This window comes from Dipodomys ordii, unplaced genomic scaffold, assembly GCF_000151885.1.
Source record: "Dipodomys ordii isolate 6190 unplaced genomic scaffold, Dord_2.0 Scaffold16, whole genome shotgun sequence".
Lineage (NCBI taxonomy): Eukaryota > Metazoa > Chordata > Mammalia > Rodentia > Heteromyidae > Dipodomys > Dipodomys ordii.
In genome coordinates this window covers 6,055,068-6,079,534 of record NW_012267232.1, presented here as the reverse complement: position 1 = coordinate 6,079,534, position 24,467 = coordinate 6,055,068, and the positions used below count along the sequence as shown (strand labels likewise).

At 41.5% G+C, this 24,467-nt stretch overlaps 1 protein-coding gene across 1 annotated transcript in view; it reads right to left on the bottom strand.

Annotated features, from left to right (window-relative positions):
* Nucleotides 1-17,798: 17,798 nt before the first annotated feature.
* The window catches only part of L2hgdh (L-2-hydroxyglutarate dehydrogenase), a 27,913-nt gene continuing 21,244 nt past the window's right edge, over nucleotides 17,799-24,467 (bottom strand). Inside the window, exons 10-11 of the mRNA XM_013012225.1 lie at nucleotides 23,567-23,698; nucleotides 17,799-18,126 (exon numbers count right to left, since the gene is read on the bottom strand). Coding sequence (XP_012867679.1) covers nucleotides 17,931-18,126; nucleotides 23,567-23,698 — 328 coding nt within the window. The 3' untranslated portion in view covers nucleotides 17,799-17,930. The remainder of the gene's footprint in view (nucleotides 18,127-23,566; nucleotides 23,699-24,467) is intronic.

Here is a 24,467-nt window from a genome sequence, read left to right as displayed (position 1 = left end):
GGGGGGGGAGTTGCCTCTCTCCCGAGCTGTGCTGGGTTTGTGGAGGGAATACGTACTCCCCAACTTTTCCCGGCTGTTTTTAATGCGTGTAACTCCCTTCTCTTCGTCTTTCCCCTAGATTGCCCTGCCTCCATGCCGTTCTTGGGGAGCTTTGAGCCCCTGGACTGCAGTAATTGGGACGCAGACAGTACAGGGCAAGAAGTGGCGCAGTGGCTCAAGTGGTAGAGCGCTAGCCTTGAGCTGAAGAGCTGAGGGACAGCGCCCAGGCCCAGAGTTCAGGCCCCATTAAAATAAGCCAGGCGCCAGTAGCTCATGCCTATAATCCTAGCTACTCAGGAGGCTGAGATCTGAGGATCACAGTTCAAAACCAGCCCCACGACCAACAAGAAGGGGGAAAAAAAAAGACAGTACAGGGCATTTGGGGCTGATCCTGTATTTAATTAATGTATTTATGCTCTGCATGGCTCCTTTCTATAGAGGAGATTATAGCTGTTTGATGAAGTCATGTTGTGGGCTGTGGAAAGCTGTGCTCAGAGTTGCAGGGCCACAAAAGAGAAAAGGTAACAATGTTTTAATCAGACTTGAATAGAAAGCTCTTCTCTTGATAGAGCCACTGTGTGTTCACAAAAGTCCTATCGTGTTGAAGCTTTCCGATGATGCTTTAAAATGTTTTCTTGATCGTGTCCTTTGAATCAGGGAGTTTTCGGGTGCTGCAAAACCTGTATCTCTGAGATGCAAGCACACACATTAGCAGCCCAGAAAAGATGCCCTGACCTTAAGTTTTTTCTGAATTGGAGATAGATAAATTCCGGAAACTTTTATGATTAACACAAACTATGGCTGAACATGTGACTTTTAACGGTCAGGTCCTTCTTCCCTTGCCACAATTTAAGCTCAAGAATCTGTAACTGAACAGTGATTATCTCCAACCTACACTATTTTGTCATCCTGGCAGAATCGGAATAGCAAAGTTGGACATTTTAAGAGATCGTTTTTCTTTCTTTCTTTCTTTCTTTTTCTTTTCTTTCTTTCTTTTTTTTTTTTTTTTTTGGTCGTGGGGCTTGAACTCTGGGCCTGGGCGCTGTCCCTCAGCTCTTCAGCTCAAGGCCAGCGCTCTACCACCTGAGCCACAGCATTACTTTTGGTTTTCTTAACTTTCCTTCCCTGGCTGAATTTGAACCTCAATCCTCAGATCTCAGCTTCCTGAGTAGCCAGGATTACAGGCGAGAGACACCGGCACCAGGCTAAGAAACCATTTTTCTAATCTAAGTATCCACTGAGTCAAAAAAAGTCCTTTAATAAGTGACTACTTACATATTCTTTCCAAGTACTTAGATAAAAAGCAGACAGTAAAAGTTTGTCTCCTGTTAATCTTTCAGTCCATGAAGGCAGAGTTTGGCTTGAGGAGAGCATCCTTCCTTTTCTCTCCCGTTCCCAGATCACAGTTACAAACTACGAAGCAGTTAAATTAACAGACTGTATTTTCTCATAGGAAAGTTGCTGGGAAATTCTTCATTCTTGGATAAACATGTGAGAAGGCTCCTCTGGGTCAAATCTGGCCTGAAAACAAGCACATTTTGCTTAGCCAAAGCTGTATTGAAGTTCTAAATTGTTATTACTATATTAAGACCAAGAGCTTATATATATATACACTTCCAGCTTTCTTGACAAAGATCTGGCAACCTTGAGCCCTACCGCATTTGTGTGATGGCCTAATCAGCAGGAGCAGGGTAGTGGCTGCCTTCTTTAGGAAAGTATGCCATCCCATTTCCAGTTGGCTGTGTTCCCCACCTGGCACTCTTTACCCTTTTATGTAACCTGCCTCATGTCTGAGTTGTGATCTCTGGGCTAGGCAAACAGAAATGTGATCCATATGCATGTGGACTATAATCCTAGAAGGATACCACTAAAAAAGGTTCTCATCCAGTTAAGTGAGCCTTCTAGAAAAAGTACTGGTTTCATATCCGTCATGTACTACACAGCCAGGAAGTCCTAACATGTCAAAGCTTTACATGAAAAAATATAACTTTTTCACATGACATGAAAATCTTGATTAATAAATTTTATGGTGTGTGTGTGTGTGTGTGTGTGTGTGTGTGTGTATGTGTGTGTGTGTGTAGGTGTGTGCTAGTTTGTGGGCTTGAACTTAGGTCTGTGTACTGTCCTTGTGCTTTTCTTTGCTTAAGGATAGCACTCTACCAGTTGAGCCATAGCTCCACTTCTAGCTTTTTAGTGGTTAATTGGAGATAAGAGATCACAGACTCTCTTGCCCAGGCTGGCTTCAAACCACAATCCTCTGATCTCAGTTTTCTGAGTAGCTAGGATTACAGTTGTGAGCCACAGGCACCGAGCAATAAATTTGATTTTTAAAAACATATGGTAAACAAAAAAGCTAAGCTAAGGTGAATGAAAAGCTGGAAAAAAATAGCCAAAATATTTTTTTCCAGGCCTTAGGCTTGAACTCTTGAACTCTGAGCTTCTTTTACTCAAGACTAGTGCTCTACCACTTGAGCCACAGCACCATTTCCAGCTTTTTCTGTGTATGTGGTACTGAGGAATCAAATCCAGGGCTTTATACATACTAAACAAGCATGCTACCACTAAGCCACATCTCCAGCCTGCTGAAACTCATTCGTGAAGATAATTTCTTGATATATACATGTTCCTACTAAAATAAGAGTAAACCTCCTTAAGAAAACAAAAGCATGAAGGATATGAAAAGCTATTCACAAAAAAAGAGATATAAAATAACTTTTTATTATCTTTAAGTAGTTGTATAAAGGAGTTGCCACTTAACAAAAGTTTATTAATACAGTGCATCTTGATCAATGTTACCCCTTCCAATACTCACTCATTGCTCCCCTACCTACCCTTTCCTTCACTCCTCTTAATTTTGTAGGATATACATTGAATTATTGGCTGCATTCTCTTCTCTTCATTCAGTATCTCTTAAGCATATAAAAGATAGATGGCTCATGTCTGTAATCCTAGTTACATAGAGAGTTGAAACCTGGAAGACTTCTGATCAAAGTCAGCCTGAACAGTCTGTGAGATTCTGTCTCCAATTAACTAACAAAATGCCAGATTGGATGTGTGGCTCAAATATTAGTCAGCTGAGAGCAAAGAAAGCTGAGTGAGAACGTGAGGCCCTGAGTTCAAGGCTTGGCATGGGCACTTACACATACATACACACACAAAATATGTGTATGTATATGTATATATATATATATGTATATGCATTTATAGATAGATCACATGTGATAGAAATATCATAAATGTGAAATACATATATAATGCTTAATTTCACTTGTGTTAAAAAATGCAAATTTGAATTTTTCACCTATTAGATTACACATTTTGATGGTGAAGCTATTAAGAAACAAAAACTTATTACTGGTGTGAGTGTACATCGTTTCAAAGAGCTAAATGATGCCTATCAAAGTTTCAAAGCTATATATCCTGATGTGTTCTTTGACCTAGTACATTCTAGAAATATGCCCCAGAGATATATTTGCTCATCTGTGAAATCACTAAAGGACAAAGTTATTTATCCCAGTGTGATTTGTTATAGCAACACAGACACACAGAAACACACAAACCATACATACTGTCACTCACCCCCCCCCCACAAATAATGTAGTCAACAGTAAGAATAGAGTACTAGCTTAATAAATAATATTAAATCTAATGGAACCTATAAAGTTATTTATTTTTTCCCAGGGCTGAGGACTGAACCCAGGGCCTTGCACATGCCAGGTGGGCCCCTTCTGCTGGGCTAATCCTCCAGCCCCCTATAAAGTTATTTAAAAGTAACCAGGCCTCAACCAGGCACTAGAAGCTCATGCTTATAATCCTAGCTAGTCAGGAGGCTGAAAAATAGAGGATTACAATTTGAATCCAGCCCACACAGAAATGTCTCTACCTGCAAACTAACCAGTCCAAAGCTGGGCTAGGCTGGGAATGTGGCTTACTGGTTGAGTGCTTGCCTAGAATGCATGAAGCCCTGGGTTTGGTTCCTTAGTACCCACAGAAAAAGTCAGAAGTGGTGCTGTGGCTCAAGTGGTAGGCACTAGCCTTGAGCAAAAGAAGCTCAGGGACAGTGCCCAGGCCCTGAGGTCAAGCCCCAAGAATGGCAAAAAAAAAAAGAAGGCTGGGCTAGAGGTGTTGCTCAAATAGTAGAGAACCAGTCAAATAAGCAAGCTGAGCAAGCACAAGACCCTGAGTTCAAACTCTGGTACTGGGGGGAAAAAGCCTCTGTAGAATATTTTTCAAAAGGTAGTGTAAAATAAAAAGAGCAAGATATATTATTTAATATATAAGATATGATAGCAATTTGCACGTGTGCGGGAGTGTTCATGGGGCTTGAACTCAGGCCTGGACGCTATCCCCAAGCTCTTTTGCTCAAGGCTAGCACTCTACCACGTGCCACTTACAGTTTTCTGGTGATTAATTGGAGATAAGAGTCTCATAGACTTTCCTGCCTGAGCTGGCTTTGAGCCAGGATTCTTGGATCTCAGCCTCCTGAGTAGCTAGGATTACAGGCTTGAGCCACTAATGTCCACCATCAATTCTATTTTTTAAGTATGTATTTTATGCATATAATCCAATTTCTCAGACTAAGGACATAAGTTCAAATGATAGAGCAGTGGCATAGCTCATGCAAGGTCATAGGTTCAATCTCTAGCATTGCTAATTATACTAATAAAAACAGCTGGGCGCCCATGGCTCAGGCCTGTAATTCTAGCTACTCAGGAGGCTGAGATTTGAGGATCACAGTTCAAAGCCAGCCTGGACAGGAAAGTCCATGAAATCTTATCTCCAATTAACCACCAAAAAACTAGAAGTGGCACTATGGCTCAAGTGGTAGAGTGGTCGCCTTTTGCTGAAGAGCTGAGAGATAGCACCCAGGCCCAGAGTTCAAGCCCCACAACTGACAAAAGAGAAAGAGAGAGAGAGAAAGAGAAAGAGAGAAAAAGAGAAGAAATAATAATAAAAATAATTTCCCTGCCAAGTTACACAAGATTTTTGTTGTTAGGGAAATGTAAACTGGCTGAAGGAGAAAAAGGACACTTTTCACATACATCCCTCCCCCCACACACACGTAGCTTTTGGATTTTCAACCATGTGAATGTTAAAAGTTATTTTTAAGCCAGGCAAGGTAGCTTCACCAGTAATCTTAGCTACTTGGGGAGCTGAAATCAAGAGGATCAAAGTTCCAGTCCAACCCAGGCAAAAAGCATACAAAATCCCATCTCAACTAATAAGTTGGGCATGGTGGCATGTGTCTGTCATCATAGGCATGGTGGGAAGCAGAGGATGATGCTCTAAACCAGCCCAGGCACCGGTGGCTCACGCCTGTAATCCTAGCTACTCAGGAGGCTGAGATCTGAGAATCGCGGTTCAAAACAGCTCAGACAGGGAAGTCTGTGAGACTTTTGTCTCCAGTTAACCACCAGAAAACCAGATGTGTGTGTGGCTCAAGTGGTAGAGCACTCACCTAGAGCTGAAGAGCTGAGAGACAGTGCCCAGGTCCAGTGTTCAAGCCCCACGACCGACAAAAAAAAAAAAGCAAAAACACTGAGCCAAGAGAGAAAGGGGAAACAGCTTATACTAAGCAAAAGGAAAGAAATGTACATATCACCCAATTTGGAAAGACTATCTGTAGTGTCAAAGTTTGTAGAGACCTTAAGCTTTATAGACCATAATGACAATGCACTTCATGAAGGTTAAAATATCTGTGTGACTTTAAGTATAACTATCTCACAATACTGTGAATTTTGTGACATGTATGTAATCAATTAATCTCAATAAAGAAAAAAAACGGAGCTAAGTAACCCGGCACTGGTGATTCATACCTGTAATCCTAGCTACTCAGGAGATTGAGTTCAAAGCCAGCCCAGGCAGGAAAGTTCATGACACTTAAAAAAAAAAATATATATATATATATATATATATATATATATCTTTAAGTTGTTTTACAAAGGAGTAGCCATCCAACAAAGTAGTTTATGAATTCCATGTACCTTGATCAATGTCACCCCTTTTATTCTTTTTTTTGGGGGGGGTCTGGTGTGGGGCCTGAACTCTGGGCCTGGGCACTGTCCCTCAGCTCTTCAGCTCAAGGCTAGAGCTCTACCACTTGAGCCACAGTGCCACTTCCGTCTTTTTTCTTTTTGCTTATGTGGTGCTGAGGAATCGAACCCAGGGCCTCATGCATGCAAGGCAAGCGCTCTACCACTGAGCCACCTTCCCAGCCCTAATGCCACCCTTTTTAACATTCTCACCAATCCTTCTCAACCCACCCTTTCTAGCACTTTTAAAATTTTTTTAGGATATGTATCAATTTTTTTTCCTGTGACACTCATCTCCAATTAAGAACCAAAACCAAAACAAAAAAGCTGGAAGTGGAGCTATGGTTCAAGTGATAGGGCACTAGCCTTTAGCAAAAAGAAGCTCAGGGACAGCACCTAGGCCCTGTCTCTGTCTCTCTCTCTCTCACACACACACACACACACACGCGCGCACGCACACACACACACACACACACACACAGAGGACCAAATGAAAAGGACTGGAGGGGTGACTCAAGTGATAGAACACCTGCCTAGTAAGCATGAGGCCCTAAGATCAAACTAGTATCAAGAAAAGAAAGGCTTTATGAAACCATAATATCACCTATATAATAACAATAAAACATTTTTGGGGGGTCCAGTAATGGGGTTTGAACTCTGGGCCTGGGCGCTGTCCCTCAGCTCTTCAGCTCAAGGCTAGTGCTCTACCACTTGAGCCATAGTGCCCCTTCCAGCTTTTTTCTTTTTGCTTATGTGGTGCTGAGGAATCGAACCCAGGCCCTCTGGCAAGCAAGGCAAGCACTCTACCACTGAGCTACCTTCTCAGCCCCTAAAACATTTTTAAAAAATAAAGGCGAGGGCTGGGAAGGTGGCTCAGTGGTTAAAGTGCTTGCCTTGCATGCCTGAGGCCCTGGGTTCGATTCCTCAGCACCACATAAGCAAAAACAAAAAAGCCGGAAGTGGCGCTGTGGCTCAAGTGGTAGAGCACTAGCTTTCAGCTGAAGAGCTGAGGGACAGTGCCCAGGCCCAGAGTTCAGGCCCCATGACCGGACCCAAAAAAAAAATAAATAAAAAAAAAATAAAGGCGAGGCATTTTTCAGCCTGAATATAAACTTTTGCTTTGTGTTAAATAATTAAAATATTAAATATACTGATTCTATAAGAGGGAGGGTCTATGTGTATATGACAAAAAGCTCAAGCATAAATTTGAACTGTAATGAATACACCAATTACAATATTAATAATTTAATAGATAATAGTTTTACTTGCCTTTTTAGAATTAAGAATGGATTTTGGAAGATAATTTGATTGACCCAAGTATACTCTACACACACACACACACACACACACACACACACACAAACCGTTTTTTTGTGCCAGTCCTGAGGCTTGAACTCAGAACCCAGGCACTACCTCTAAGCTTCTTTTTACTCAAGGACAGAGCACTACCACTAGAGCCACAGCTCCGTTTCTGGCTTTTTCTTTGAGTAGTTTATTGGAGCTAAGTCTCACAGACTTTCCTGCCCAGGCTGGCTTTGAACCACACTGCTCATATCTCAGCCTCCAGAGTAGCTAGTATTACAGACATAAACCACTGGCACCCATCACACATCTTCCATTTTTATTTTATTTTTTGTCTTTTCTTTTTTGGTACTGGAGATCGAACCCAGGATGTTGCACTTGCTAGGCAAGCACTTTGCCACTGAGCTACATCCCAGCCCAGATCTCCCATTTTTAAAAAGCAGTTAAATTCTTTTTTTCCCCTGCCAGTCCTGGGGCTTGAACTCAGGGCCTGGGCACTGTCCCTGAGCTTCTTTTGCTCAAGGCCAGCACTCTACCTCTTGAGCCACAGCACCACTTCTAGTTTTCTGGTGGTTAATTGGAGATAAGAGTCTCACAGACTTTCCTGCCTGGGCTGGCTTTGAACCAAGATCCTCAGATCTCAGCATCCTGCTTAGGTAGGATTACAAGTGTGAGCCACTGGCGCCCAGCCACAGCAGCACTTCTGACTTTTGCTGCTTATGTGATACGGAAGAATGGAACCTGAGGCTTCTTGCATGCTAGGCAAGCACTCTACCACTGAGCCTGTCAGTTAAATTCTAATCATTTTCAAGGACTTACTCAACATTTCTTCCATTTACTATTTTTTTATTGTAAAGATACTATACAGAGGGTTACAGTTACATGAGTAAGGTAATGAGTACACTTCCTATTGAGCATTGTTACCCCCTCCATTGTTTTCCCCCTACCATCCTTTCCCTTCCTACCTTCCCCGAGGTTCCATTGACTATTTTATACTTCCTCAATTTACTTAAAGTTGCTAGTGCTGTCAGTCAGTAGCAAACCAAAGCAACACCACAGGAAACAATAAGCTTTCATGTCACTTGATTTCATGATTTTCTGCCACAGACAGCTTTGATCCACATACAGACCACTGCTCAGAAAAAGTTGGAAAAACACTCAGAGAGACCATCCTTGATTCTGTGAGACTGCTTACAAAAATGTCTTTTAGCCAAGTTCCATTTATTTGTTTGTTTGTTGGGTCATGGAGCTTGAACTCAGGGCCTGGCCACTGTCCCTGAGCTCTTCTGCTCAAGCCTAGTACATGACCACTTTGAGACATGGCACCACTTCTGGTTTTCTGGTGGTTAATTGGAGATAAGAGTATCAGGAACTTTCCTGCCTGGGTTGGCTTTGAACCACCATCCTCAGATCTCAGCCTCCTGAGTACCTAGAATTACAGGTTTGAGCCACCAGTGCCCAGCTAGGATTGACATAATTATGATGTCCCCTCCCTTACTTAAAAAGGATGTGTTATGATATTACAGTCAGCAGCCAGGCCCTGGTGGCTCACACCTATAATCCTAGCAACTCAGGAGGCTAAGATCTGAGGATCAAGCTTTGAAGTCAGCCCAGGCAGGAAACTCCATGAGACTATTTCTAATTAACCACCAGAACTGGAAGTGGCACTGTGTCTCAAAGTGGTAGAATGGTAGCCTTGAGTGAAAAAGCTCAGGAACAGCACCCAGGCTATGAGTTCAAGCCCCACCACTGGCAAAAAGAAAAGGATAGAGTCAGTCATTTTTTTGTAAGTAGTTGCCCAGATACCAATTTCTACCACAAAGATGTCACCATTCAAGTTCTTTTATTAATCATTATGGACCAAGAAAGTTAATTAGAAAAACAAAGGGAAGATAAAAAAGACAGTACATATCCCTGACGTGGCTATAATACATCATGAACAGGTGCAATGAGTGCTCTAACATTGGGATCTTTATGGTGAAAAGGGGGCTGGGGGTTGGCTCACATTCATCACACATTCTTCCTCTTTCCCCTCCCCCCTCTGGGTCACTGTCCCTGATCTTCTTTTGCTCAAGGCTAGCACTCTACCACTTGAGCCACAGCACCACTTCCAGCTTTATCTGTTAATGTGGTACTGAGGGATTGAACCCAGGGCTACATGGATGCTAGGCAAGCACTCTATCACTAAGCCACATGCCCAGCCTTGGTCCATCATTCTTCCTGTTATACTATTTCATCAATTGGACCCAGAGATGTCAAGGTTAGTCTGTTTATTAACATTGGGTCATTACAACATAGATATTTGCACATCCCTTCAAAGAATGGGTTCTGCTGGACACTCCCTTCAAGACAGGTGTCTGTCCTTGAGATAGTTTTCTCTGTAAACACTTTCTGTGCCCCAAAGACTTTTCCAGGATAAATGTCTTTAGGATGTCCCTGTTCAGTTTCAAAGTACAATAATCATTTCGGCAAATGAACAAGGTCAGAGCTAGAGAGCTGGTTTTCTCCCCATTTCTTTTTTATTCTCATGAGAGAATGTCAGGCCTAAAACAAAGCAAAACGGCACCAGTGTACTTTTCATCAAGCTACTGATTAATGCAAGGTCTGCCCCCTGATTCCCATGTATCATTTCTTCTAATCTATTCTGCCTGGGTTCAAACATGGTGAATAATGAGCACTTTTCCCTCCTGAGCGCATGGAGGGCACACATGCATGCTATCTATGGAACAGTCTTCACACTTAGAACAGGAAAGGCTTTTTGCTTCATCTTCCTCCAATTCCTACTTGCAATCTGTGATCCCAGCTAGAGACGGGAGGATCCCTAGGTCCTGATGTCCCACAGATCATTTGTCTCTTGGATTTCAGGTTAGTGCCATGTCCAGTGCACTGTGTAGTCTACTGCAATCAAGTATATGGTAAAGTAGTGTTGGAGGAACTGGAGTCCTGGCCTCAAAACCTGGAGATCCATCACTTCACTTAGTCCAAGGGAAGTCTTGTGAGGGGACTGTAACCTTCCCAATGTTATAACAAGAACTACTAAGGGGTTTTAGTGGCTTGCTTAAGGCTGCTCAGCTAGAATGAAAGATGCAGCTTGATGCAGACCAGGGATCAAGCTCCTGTACTCATTACTCCAGAAGCTGATGACTGCCACTTCCCATCCCCATGGCTTAATGCTACAGGTTCGGCAGCTTGTGGTAGAAGCCCATTCAAGTTCTTCCTATTTGTATCAATGCAGTCAAATCCTTCCAAGTCCTGACAGTTATCAGTTGCACTGTCAACAATGTAATCATAATCCGTTCAGTACTGGTTCCAGCCAGATGTTGGTGGACTGGCAATCATGTATGCATATGCATCCTGATTACAGAATAGGAATCTTAAAAGAAAAGAAGTAAGACAAACATGGATTTGCTTGCTCCAAAGTGTTAACAATTATAGTAATTTATATAAACTGTTTACTATTTGTGACTAATTACTACATGTGATATAGATATATGGTAGGCCACATACCTTGTACCCTCTTATTATTGCAGATTAGAAAACTGGATTCTCTTGTAGTCACAGTGTAGGATGTGATTTCTTTTAGGTTGAGCCTATCAGACACACAAGATTTGGAAAGCAGAGTGGCATGGAGTTCCACCTTGACTATTTCAGTTGCTAGTTCTGTGCAGCAGCAACAGCGAAGACTAGCCAGCTTCACTGTGTGACTGTTCTCTGTAGAAGGGTAAGTTGTTTGGAACCACTCTGTTGATGGCCTGACTTGTACCAGAAAGCCAATCTATAGTCTACTTCATCAACTTTCAAATGATTTTATATGCCCTAGGATAAATTTATTTGCATTCAATTATCTGGAATAGATTCTAGTCCTTGCAGCTGAACTTACAAATAAAAAACACAAAGAAATACAAATCTTCCCCTTCAGGGACAGAAAATGTGTCCTTATGTTAGTTTATATCTGCAACAAAGTATTGTTTTATGATTGCAACATTCTACTCTATTCATGCTCAGTCATTTGTTTTTGTTGTTTGATACATTGTTTCCTTATATTGCCGAGATTGGTCTCAAACATTCTCTTGCTTTCTGAGTAACTGGCTAGATATGTGTACACTGTATGTGCACTATTTCTTTAGCTTTCTGAAGAAATGCACAATTTTCTACTTACGAAGAAATAGTGTGGTCCATTGATGGAATGTTCCTAAGCATTCTTGTCAGGCTGAGTGCCGGTGGCTCACCCCTGTAATCTTAGCTTCTGGGGAGGCTGAGATTCTCAGTTCCTCAGATCTCAACCTCCTGAGTAGCTAGGATTACAGGAATGAGCTATCATTGCCTGGCTTTGTGTGTGTGTGTGTGTGTGTGTGTGTGTGTGTGTGTGTGTGTGTGTGTGTCCTGCAGCTTGAACTCAACATGGACCCTGTCCCTCAACATTTTTGCTCCAGGCTAGTGTTCTACTACTTGAACCATAGCTCCACTTTGGCTTTTTGGTAGCTATTGGAGATAAGAGTCTCATGCACTTCCCTAGTTGGACTGGCTTTGAACTGTGTTCATCAGATTTCAGCCTCCTAGTAGCTAGTATTATAAGCATGTGCCATTGGTACCCAGATAATCTAGGCTTTAAAAACCCAAAAAGCAAACCTCCACAAAGAACCACCCCCCACAAACAAACCATCCCCCTACAAATTCTACAACACCAAAAAGAGACATCTTTAGGTAAAAATAATGAAAACTTCATGCTGCATAATGAGATAGTGCTAGTTAATCTGGTCAATGGGTAAAAAGCAAGCATGTAATGTCTTCACCTTCAATCTTTTCTTTTATTAAAAATATGGAATCTTTCACAAATGTGTCATCCTTGAGCAGGAGCCATGCTAATCTTTTCTGTACCACTCCAATCTTAGTATACAAGCTGCCGGAGCAAGCACTTGGTTTAATTCCAGAAGACTTAGCAAGTAATTCTGGAAAGAAGTGTTAATTGAAAGTACACTCAAAAGTTCACGATTAGGGGCTGGGAAGGTGGCTCAGTGGTAGAGCGTTTGCCTTGCATGCATGAGGCCCTGGGTTCGATTCCTCAGCACCACATAAGCAAAAAAAGAAAAAGAAAAAAGTTCACAATAAGTGAGGTAAGCCAAGCACAGAGAGACAAATGGTACATTTTCTCTCATATTTGGAAGCTAGATCCAAATACAGATTACCTATACAGAACTTGAGGCATTCACACACAGACAGACTAAAGGAGGATATCCTTAGGGGAGAAATACAAAGGTATAACTTCTCTGTACATTTAAGATATGAATTATTGAAATGAACTCCAGGAAATGAAAATGTTTTCTGTTGTTATTGTTGGTGATGGTGGTTGTTTTAACTTTGGTTTTATTTTTCTTCTGGAAGGGGTGAAAGAGGGTGAAAAGGTGTAGAAGGGGAGGGAAGGTAAACAGATGCAATCATGCTGTTCAGTATATACTATGTAGAAAATGACCTATGTAGCTTGTAGGCAGGGATGGGAGGGAGAAACTAAGGGAAAGTATAGGAAGGGGTGACATTGTCTGAAAAAAGAAATGTACTCATGACCTAACTTATGAAATCATAGTAACAATAATAGAATTACTTTTCTTCCCTATTCAGCTGTAATATCAATATTATGCTTTGCTTCCTGGTATTTATTTCCATTTATTTATCTACTTTTTTTTTGTTGATCATGGGGCTTGAACTCTGGGCCTGGGCACTGTCCCTCAGCTTTTCAGCTCAAAGCTAGCACTCTATCACTTGAGCCACAGCACTACTTCCAGCTTTTTCTGTTTATGTGGTGCTGAAGAATCGAACCCAGGACCACAGGCATGTGAGGCAAGCACACTATCACTGAGCCACCTTCCCAGTCCTTTTATCTACTTTTTTGGAGGCAGGCCCAGTCAGGGTTTGAACTCATGATACTCCTACCCTCAGCCTCTTAAGTGCTGAAATTACATGAGTGAAACACTATGCTTGGCTATTTACTTTTATAGTTCTAGGGATTGAACCAGGGCCTCATGAATACCAAGCATATGTTCTACTTCTGAGCTATGCCTCCATGCAGTTGGCTCTTATTTAGAAGCACCTGGGCAACCAGATTTTTGTATATGTCCCAGGTGTAAAATGACTGATCAAGAATCTGTGAAAAAGCAGCCGGGCGCTGGTTGTTTATGCTTGCACTGTACAGGTGTGAACCATCAGTGGCCAGCTTAGCCTTCATATTTTTATTTCTATTCCTGTTAGATTTTTATTTCTTTTTCCTGCTTATAGAAGTGTCAAAAGTAGATGTCTTTGTCTTATTCCTGATCCTAGGGAGAAAGCATTCAACAGTACTACCCTTTTTAAGAGTGTTATTAGAACCAGGTGCTGGTGGCTCACACCTGTAATCCTAGCTTCTCAGGAGGCTGAGATCTGAGAAAAATAGCTCAAAGACAGTACCCAGGTCTTGAGTTTAAGTCCCAGGGAGACACACACACACACACACACACACACACACACACACACACACACACACACACACACACACACAGTACCCGGGTCTTGAGTTTAAGTCCCAGGGAGACAGGGAGACACACACACACACACACACACACACACACGCACGCACACACACTACCCAGGTCTTGAGTTTAAGTCCCAGGGAGACACGGAGACACACACACACACACACACACACACACACAGAATCTGAGAAAAAAAATAGAAGGTTGAATGAGATATTCTGGGAGAGCCAGTGTGGTTTATGAAGCCTGTCCTCATTATCACTCAGACACCAAAAAGGTATTCTACCCTGCGGGGAAACAAGTAAAACTAAATCTGAAAGGCATGGGAAAATCACTGCTATAGCCTTTTCATTCTACTCCAGTTAAGAGGGGATTCTATTCAGGGCCTGGGTGCTGAACCTAAGCCTTTTCACTCAAGGCTAGAACTCTATCACTTGAGCCATAGTTCCACATCTGGCTTTTTGATAGTTTATTGGAGATAAAAACTCTCCCAGACTTTCTTGCCCAGGCTAGGGACTTAGAACTGCTATCCCCAGATCTCAGCGTCTTGAGTAGCTAGGATTATAGGTGCAAGCCAGAAGTACTTGGCCAGGTAAAACAATCTTAAAAGACAACTTTGATGAGACACCCTTTCTATAGCAGAAAAAAGCACTTATCAGAAAAGGTGATCCTTTCTAGAATCTGAGGCCAGAACTGGTTGAACTTGTCTTCCCTTTGGGGATATGTTTCCACTTTTAAACATGTTAATGGGTACAAAGCATTTGAAAATATCTCAGGCATCCTTTCTCAATCATCTTTGCCCTATTCTTTTTTTTGGGGGGGGGTCTGGTCATGGGGCCTGAACTCGGGGCTTGGGTGCTGTCCCTCAGCTCTTCAGCCCAAGGCTAGTACTCTACCACTTGCGCCACAGCGCCACTTCTGGCTTTTTTCTTTTTGCTTATGTAGTGCTGAGGAATCAAACCCAGGGCCTCAGGCATGCAAGGCAAGCGCTCTGCCACTGAGCCACCTTCCCAGCCCATCTTTGCCCTATTCTTGACTCTATCTGATGAACACATTTCAAAAACTCCCTATAGCCGGGCGCTGGTGGCTCACGCCTGTAATCCTAGCTACTCAGGAGGCTGAGATCTGAGGATCACGGTTCAAAGCCAGCCCGGGCAGGAGAGACCGTGAGACTATCTCCAATAAAAACCACCAGAAAAACCAGAAGTGGCGCTGTAGCTCAAGTGGTAGAGCGCTCGCCTTGAGCTGAAGAGCTGAGGGACAGCGCCCAGGCCCAGAGTTCAAGCCCCACGACTGACAAAACAAAACTCCCTATAAATGCATTAGAAAAACTTAATGAAGTAACTGACTTCACAATTGCTCTTCAAAAATGTTTTCTAGATCTTCAAACAGTGTATACTGAGAAACTTATACATAATCAAGGGCCCAGAACAGAGCCAGCCCTTAAATGTAACCATCTCTTCTAAGTTCACTGGAAGAACAAGAGAGTTGCCGCCATCAGGGCTGGACAGCCTCCAAGTATTGTCCCAACAAACTTCCAAATCCCAGGGTCTGGCAAGACATACCACTCTCACTACAATCCTTTGAACAAAGTTCTGAGGGGTAAGGTTATCCCACAGGCCAATAGGCAGATTTCCAAATGGCCTCAGGGGAAGAGGAACTCTGCCAACAGTAATGGCAACATCCCAAGAGCTCAAACCTTAAGAGGTTCAGGGAAGGACTTTGATGTATATGCATATATGTATGGATAAAAAAGAGTTAAGTCACTGAGACACAAAAAATGTACAAACACACTGAAACTAGAACCTAGAATGTTTCATTTCACCCTCAAATAATGCTTTTTTTTTTAAACCACGTTTTCATAGTACAAATACAGAAGTGGTGGCTTAAAAAAAAAAAAAAAAAGAAGCAACTGGAGGTGGGATTATTTTGAGGCAGTGTCCCTATGTGGGCCAGTCTATCTGGCCTGCAACCTGAAGTCCTTCTTTGCACCTGTCTCCGAATACAGGGTTTATAGGTATGTCCAACAACATCAGGCTCCAGAAGTATTTTTTTTCTTTTGTCAGTAGAGGGGTTTGAACTCAGGGCTTTATGCTTGCTAAGCTGATGTGCTACCATTGGAATCCCATTCTCATCCTTCAGAAAAAATGCATAACACAATACACAATCATTAAAATAATTTAATATATATATTTCTTCTTTCAGAAAGACAAAATTATTAAATATCAGCATTTAACAACAAAACCTTATTGACATAAATATCCACTGTTTTACAAACAGAATAACCTATATTCAAACACCTTCAACAAATGTTCTCTCACATTTTAAAGGGTTGTAACCAAATGGAATGAGGATGGCTTTAACTAGGACAGTTATTTTTGTAATTTCATCTTTCACAGCTTACTGTGTATTTTTCACAGTCTTACTATTGATGAAATAAATAAAACGGATAGAATTTTCCAGCTCCTGTGCTCTTTTAACAGAACAGAAGATGATTACCCTGAATTTCTTGCAGGAATTGTTTGTTACAAAGAACCACTAGGGCTTTTATTCTTCTGTGACTGATTTCAGAATGCTTTCAACAATTCATCCCAAGTGCTGAGTAACCTGCCTTGTTCCTGGGATGGGCTAATTTAGAAACTGGAGCAAATTAATAACTGAGGTAGAACAATCTGTGTAATCACCTAGGGCTGAAATGAAGAAAAAGGAAGAAGAAAAAAAGGTTTACCTATCACCCAATATACACATGGTTCTCACAGCCTTACAGAAAAGAGAGGGCAGGTAAAGAGAAGAGTAGAAGATTAGTCCTGAGAGAGCATATGAAGAACAGATAAAAATGTCTCGCAGTGGTGGGACTGCCCCCCAGCCAGGCTGTCACATTTTCACTGACATGCTTCTATCCAAGTTTCTGAATTATGATACATTTCATCAGATAAATCACAAACATGCAATACATAGTATGGCACTAGGCATAAAGCACTTATGAAGTAAACATGATAAGGCACCATCGCGGTTTACAAAAGTGAATGCCTCAAAGTTAGATAGGTACCAAATGTGGAGAAATATCCTCACAAAAATTTATAGAAATCCTAAAAAGCTAAATGGGTGTAAGTCATTAATGATCTTAACCAATGTTTTGAGAACTTTAGTGTGACTGAAGAACAGATATAATAATAAGAGATAAGTAATTGTTTAAATTACAGAGTTCTATACATCAGTGTCAGGGTTCTAAAATTGCTCTGGTAAAACCTAGCAGTTCTAGGTGCTTTTTTTTAGATGCTACAGAAGACGGAAGCGCAGTTCACAATCACACACAGTGTGCAAATGTTTAGATGCAGTGAGGATACCAAACAACATGTTACAAAGAGATTGATTTTAAAAAAACTGTAATAAATGCCTTGAGTTTATGCAATTTTTTTTGCTTTGAGAAATGAAAATTTTTATTTTCTCAAAAATCAAGAAGTTTTGATTTTCAAATAGAAATGCTGCTCTAAATAATGTGAGCCTTGGTACAACCAATTTCCAGATCCACTGCCCACTCTCCTGTGGCTCAAGGAGTACGTGCCAGCCTGGAGCAAAATAGCTAAGGGATAGTGAGTGCCCAGGCCCCGAGTTTGAGCCCCAGTATTGGCACAAACACAAAAATGTTCACAACTACAATATACTGTAACCTGTTTTCTCTTGTCTAGGAAAGATAAAAGAGCTTACATAGTAGAAAGCCAAAACTTTGTTTAAGGGAATAATCCATTTTTTATGTTATTTTCCCCAAAACATATAAAGGCGATCCATTGTCTCCAGACCACAGTTTATAAAGACAGATCATTAACAAAGTCAGGATTCAGAACATATACAACTGTGAAAGACATGAAGTATGGACTTTAATTTTTAAAAATTATTACTTATATGTTATATCATACTAATAACTCAATGGTTACTTAAAATGTGACCATAAAGTAAGAGTTTAAAACCATTTTCCTAGGTTCTACTTAGAGAATCCAAGTAGTACATTCTTGTTGTTGATGGACACTAACTCCTACCCTGCTCCCTTCAAGTTTTATAATCCAAATCTTTGTTGCACTTCATCTGCAATCATTTCTGAAATTGCCAGGGAAGAAGTGGCGGCAGGGGAAGGTGCATTTCTCACATGAAGAATTTGATTTCCAATAGCCCCAACCCCTCCATCAAATACAAAATCTTCTACCAAACGTCCATCTCTGTCCATGGCTTGGGCTCTGACTCCAGCTGGACCTCTGTGAAAGAAAAAAATTGGTGGTCAACCTACTCAGAATACTTTACAAGTTAGTGGTTTTCAAAGCATTCTTAAAGCAATGAAGTCTTCATTCTTCCAATGATCTTAGATGGTAGCCTGGAAAAACTATACCCCTAACCAGAGCACCATGTCTATCACATAACAGTGGCATACATGCTCATAAAATAAGCATATATATAAGCATATATATATAGTTACAAATAAACACCTGTTTACCAAAACTAGCATTTAAAACAGATTTTTTTTTTTTTTTTTGCCAGTTATGGAGCTTGAACTCTGGACCTGGGCGCTGTCCCTCAGCCCTTCAGTTCAAGGCTAGCATTCTACCTCTTGATCCACAGCGCCACTTCCAGCTTTTTCTGTTCATATGGTGCTGAGCAATCAAACCCAGGGCCTCATACATGCAAAGCAAGTGTTCTACCACTGAGCCACCTTCCCAGCCCTCATGTCATTCTTTATTCAGCTTTTTTTTTTTTTTTTTGGTGCCAGTTCTGGCTTGAACTCAGGGCCTGGGCACTGTCCCTGAGCTTCTTTTGCTCAAGGCTGGTGCTCTACCACTTGAGCCACAGCCCCACTTCTGGGTTTTTCTGTGTATGTGGTATTGAGGAATCAAACCCAGGCTTCATGCATGCTAGGCAAGCACTCTACCACTGAGACACATTCCCAGCCGTCAACTTATTTTTGTATTGTGAGTGGGCTAATTAAAATTTATGGAGAAGCTAGGTGCTAATGACTTATGCCTGTCATCTAGCTACAGGAGGCTGAAATCTGGAGGATCTCAATTTAAAGCCATCTCAGGCAGTAAAGTCTGTTAGACTCCATCTCCAGAAAAAAAAAAAAGCAGAGTTGGAGACATGGATCAAGTATCAGAGCACCAGGTATAACCAAGAAAACTATGTGAGAGCATGAGACCCTGAGTACAAGCCCAATACTGCTATGAAAATTATGGAGAAAAATACTAAAATTTACTCAACTCTAATATTTTTAACAGCTTAACTTCAATTAAAGAGATAATAAGAAAAACCAAAGTGAATTAATTTAGCAGCATGGTAAACAGTGAGAAACTTTACTACCTAAAGATTTTTCAAGCCATTGAGTTCACAAATTAGGTTTCTGTTGTTTTTCTACAAAGTTAAAATTGGTTCATAACATATGAATTAAATACTCTGATTCTAAAATTCCCTCCTTTGAAACTTTTCAAGGAAACCCAGTGTGAAAAAGTCTATCTTCTATGTATCATCAACACCAACTGTACAAATCAGCAACAATGTGAAACACTTCTTACTGATTCAGGTACAAGTCAAGATAAGTACTTGAGGAAGACACAAAGAACAAAATGAACACAGCTGTCCTCTAGACCTCTGCCTGGCTGGGGAGATAATGATAAGAATGGCTATTATTTAATGTGTACTAGGAGCCATCTCATGTATCCTTATAACAACTCTTTAGAAGATGATGCAGTTTATTTTTAGCAGCAAAGAAACAGATTAATTCTTTTTGCCAGAAGTCCTAAAGCTATACTGTTCATTTTTTAGAGTGGTAAGAATTAGAAAAATAAAGACTGTAAATACAACACAGGGGCCCATGAGCTGCACTGGACACTGAGGAAAATGAACTAAGCAACTCAAGGCCAGCAATGGGAGGGTGGGGATGAGAGAGAAAGAGGGAACAGTTTACACTAAGCAAAAGGAAAGAAATGGGGGTTGGGAAGGTGGCTCAGTGTAGAGTGCTTGCCTTGCATGCTTGAGGCCCTGGGTTCGATTCCTCAGCACCACATAAGCAAAAAGAAAAAAGCTGGAAGTGGTGCTGTGGCTCAAGTGGTAGAGCGCTAGCCTTGAGCTGAAGAGCTGAGGTACAGCGCCCAGGCCCAGAGTTCAGGCCCCACGACTGGACCAAAAAAAAAAAAAAGGAAAGAAATGTACATATCACCCAATTTGGAAGAAATAATTTCAATAAAAATTATTTAAAGAATAAAGACTGTATACAAAGTTAAGTAATCTACCCTACATAATCCTGAAGGGCATGTGGCTAGGAGATTTTTTTTTTTTTTTTGGTCTCTGGGCCTGGGAACTGTCCCTGAGCTCTTCAGAGCAAGTCAAGTGCTCTACCACTTGAGCCACAGCACCATTTCTGGTTTTCTAGTGGTTACGAGATAAGAGTCTCACAGACTTTGTTCTGAGCTGGCTTTGAACCTCGATCCTCAGATCTCAGCTTCCTGAGTAGGATTACAAGTGTGAGCCCCTGGCACCTGGTGGCTAGGAGATTCTTAAGCTAGAATTTCCAAGTAAGAATCTGATATATCACTTAGAGCATAAAAAGAATGACACCAAAGAATGCCATTTCTTAGGACAGGATGTATACATGCCAGCCAGTGTGCAGTCCAATCTGCACCTTCTTGTTGGTTTATCTCAACTCATCAAAGCAGCTTCCTTCTTTCTTAGAAAAAGCTGCAGGACTGTTCAGAATTAGCTGTTTCTGAGTTTTCTAGGCCCTGTCCTTGTGTTTGGCAGAGCAATGATTTTTCTGAAGATCTTCCTTTAGTTAAATCTGACATGAGGCTGGGCACTAAGGAGGCTGAGATCTGAGTATCCAGTCTCAAAGCCAGCCCGGGCACGAAAGCCCATGAGACTTTTATCTCCAATTAACCACCAGAAAGCTAGGAACTGGAACTGTGGCTCACATGGCAGAATATCAGCCTCGAGGGGTACCAGCTAAGCCCCAAGTTCAGGACTCAGTACATAAACACATATGCATGCACACACAATAAAGGCAAAGGGCAAAGACAGTGTCTTCTAGAACATCCTACCTTACCTCCATGTCTAGACTGGTGTATTACATATAGGGAGCAGTCAATAAGGGTAGAATTTTTGTGTGTGTGCCAGTTCTGGGGCTTGAACTCAGGACCTGAGCACTGTTCTTAAGCTTAATTTTCCCAAGCTAGTGCTTTACCACTTGATCCACAACTCCACTTCCAGCTTTTTGGTAGTTAATTGGAGATAAGCATCTCATGGAATATGCTGTCAGAGATACTGTCTTTGAACTGTGATCCTCAGATGTCACCCTCCTGAGTAGCTAGCATTGGAGGGGTAAGCCTCCTTTTTTGCTACTGATAATTTCCTGCATTAATAGCTACAATCAAGAGAAGACACAAGTGGAATTGATGAGTATATCTAGCTAGCATCTCTGTTTATTTTCTCCTACCTATGGCCTCCTACATACTGGGATGATAGATACATTCCACAATACCTAGCTTTTTTATTGTTCAGATGAGGTTTTACTACTAGTTTTTTGTCCAGACTGGCCTCAAATCTCAATCCTCCAAACCTTCACATCCCAAGTAGCTGGGATTACTGAGCCAGCTTGTCTAAACTGCTTTAATTTTTTTTTTTTTTTTGAGTCCGGTCGTGGGGCCTCAACTCTGGGCCTGGGCGCTGTCCCTCAGCTCTTCAGCTCAAGGCTAGTACTCTACCACTTGAGCCACAGCGCCACTTCTGGCTTTTTTCTTTTTGCTTATGTGGTGCTGAGGAATCGAACCCAGGGCCTCATGCATGCAAGGCAAGCGCTCTACCACTGAGCCACCTTCCCAGCCCGCTTTAGTTAATTTTTGATAGGGCCTCTTATACTAGCCTTTGACTATGATCCTCCTATATATGATGTCCTGCATACCTGGATTATAGGCATAAACCATTATGGCTGGTTTGTTAAGATGGATGTCTTCCTAACTTTTCATGAGCTGGATTTTATGATTCTTCTGATCTTAATCTCCCAAGTAGCTGGAATTACAGGCGTGTGCCATTATGCCTAGCAGCACCTTGGTCTAACAAGGAAATCAACTGTAACTGAGATCAACCTCACCTCAAATGCACCTGCCTACAGTGCTTTGTGCCCTTTTCTACTTGAGCCCAATGAAGCTAGTAAGTGAAATTCACACCCTTACACCCAGAGACAGCAATCACTAATGCTCATAATCCCCAAATCCACCTTCATCTTATGAAACCCACTGGTCTAATACGTTTTCCACAGTCCTCGATGAAAGTGTGGTAACTGAATATGGGTAGTGGGCCACTTCAACTGCTTCTACACAGAATGTACTATGATTATCTAGTTGTTTTCCAAGGAGCATTAATAGCAGTAGAAAGCAGATTTGACTAAATAGAAAATGTAACAAGTTTGCTAAAGTAAACTGAAAACAGAAAAGGCTTGATGTATTAGTGAGCACAAGAAAATAAAGCCTAGATATTTTTATCCCTTTCATTTTAAGAGGTAAGTAGGAGAAAGGAGATAAGAGTATAACATTAGCTAGGTTTAATAGTACCTAGGACTCTAAGAGGCAAGTCTTAGAGTGATACATTAGAGTCAGATTTAGACCAGGATGATCCCCAAAGGGAGACAGCTGACATGATTACTGCTCTTTCCAGATACACAGTCCAGCCCACTGACACTTTATACCAGGCTACTTCAGCAGCTGTTACAGAAGAGCAGACAGTCAGTGCTCTGGAGAGCTGTGGAGGGATGTACTGTAAATGTAGTATGAGAACCTTTGAGTACACTGCTGATTAGGCCTAACAAATGGCTTGGCAGGGAAGAAGGTTAAAACTAAAAATATCAAAGAGAAAAAAGTACTAGGCTTCGATGGTATTTAGGATATTCTACAAATCAAGTCTAAAAAGTCTTTTATTCTAAAAAAACTTCCTTTTCCCTCCCCTTGCCCTACACTCCTGTATCAAGGACTTAGATTACCAGTACATTGCTTCCCACTTCTGTCCACCAAGTGGAGTCCCTAAGAGAGGGAGAGCCTCAGAAAAGACATAAGAAGCAGAGAAGAAAGGTAAGATCAAAATATAAAATTTAATATATTCATTACCTAGCTAGTTAACATGGAAAATTGTGTGTGTGTGTGTGTGTGTGTGTGTGTGTGTGAGAGACAGAGACAGAGAACTGGTCCCAGGACTTGAACTCAAGGCCTGGGTGCTGTTCCTTGAGCTTTTTTGCTCAAGGCTAGTGTTCTACCACTTGAGCCACAACTCCACATCTGGCTTTTTAGAAATTAACTGGAGATAAAGTTTCACAGACTGGGCTGGGAAGATGGCTCAGTGGTAGAGCACTTGCCTTGTATGCCTGAGGCCCTGGGTTCAATTGATTCCTCAGCACCACATTAAGCAAAAAAGGAAAGAGCCGGAAGTGGCGCTGTGGCTCTCCTGGTAGCTAGGATTATAGGCTCTTATCACTAGCTCTTTGCTATGATTTCATACAGAACTAAAGCCAAAAGGCTTTAGAAGATAAATTTTTTAAAGTTCAGGCATGAAATTTATCAGCCAGATGTGGTGGTACCTGCCCGTAATGCCAATATTCAGGAAGCAGTTAAACCTAGTTCAACTGAGGTCAGGACTGTTTTTATAATCCTTATGACGGTTTCTTACCTTTGGATATCATGGATAGTAATTTCAGGAACAAACTTTTGAAGGTTCTTCACTGTTACAGCAAGAAAACAGGCTTTATACATTTCATTAACTGAATAGGAGAAATTCTGGAACACCAGTTTAATCAAGCCACTGAAAGTAAACAAAAAAACCCATTATGAGAAAATAATTCCTTATTACTATAAAATATATCTATCAGACTTTTAGTAACATCACAGAAATCTATGGAAAATCCCTACATATTCAAAGGAAAGCTTTTAGCCAATATGAAGAAACATCATCAACTGAAGAGGTAAATGCCTTCTAACTTCAAATTCCCAAATAATGTTTGTTCCAAGCTGCCAATGCCAAGACTTTATAATGCAAGTGGCTCAGAACACACCTAAAAGACTTTAGTAGTTCTATCAGTGGCCAAAGCAAGGGAGATACCTAACTCAATCATGGTTCAAAGCCAGCCTGGACAGGAAAGTCCATGAAACTCTTATCTCCAACTACCAACCAGAAAACCAGAAGTGGTGCTGTAGCTAAAATGGTAGAGCTCAGGCACAGCACCAGGCCAAGAGTTCAAGCCCCAAAGCCCACAGAAATAAATAAAAAATAAATAAAATAGTTGGGCACCGGTGGTTCACGCCTATAATCCTAGCTAGTCAGGAGGTTGAAATCTGAGGATGGCAGTTCAAAGCCAGGCCAGGCAGGAAAGACTGTGAGACTCTTTTTTTTTTTTTTGGGTCCGTTCATGGGGCCTGAACTCTGGGCTTGGGTGCTGTCCCTCAGCTCTTCAGCTCAAGGCTAGCACTCTACCACTTGGGCCACAATGCCACTTCCGGCTTTTTTTCTTTTTGCTTACGTGGTGCTGAGGAATCGAATCCAGGGCCTCATGCATGCAAGGCAAGCGCTCTAC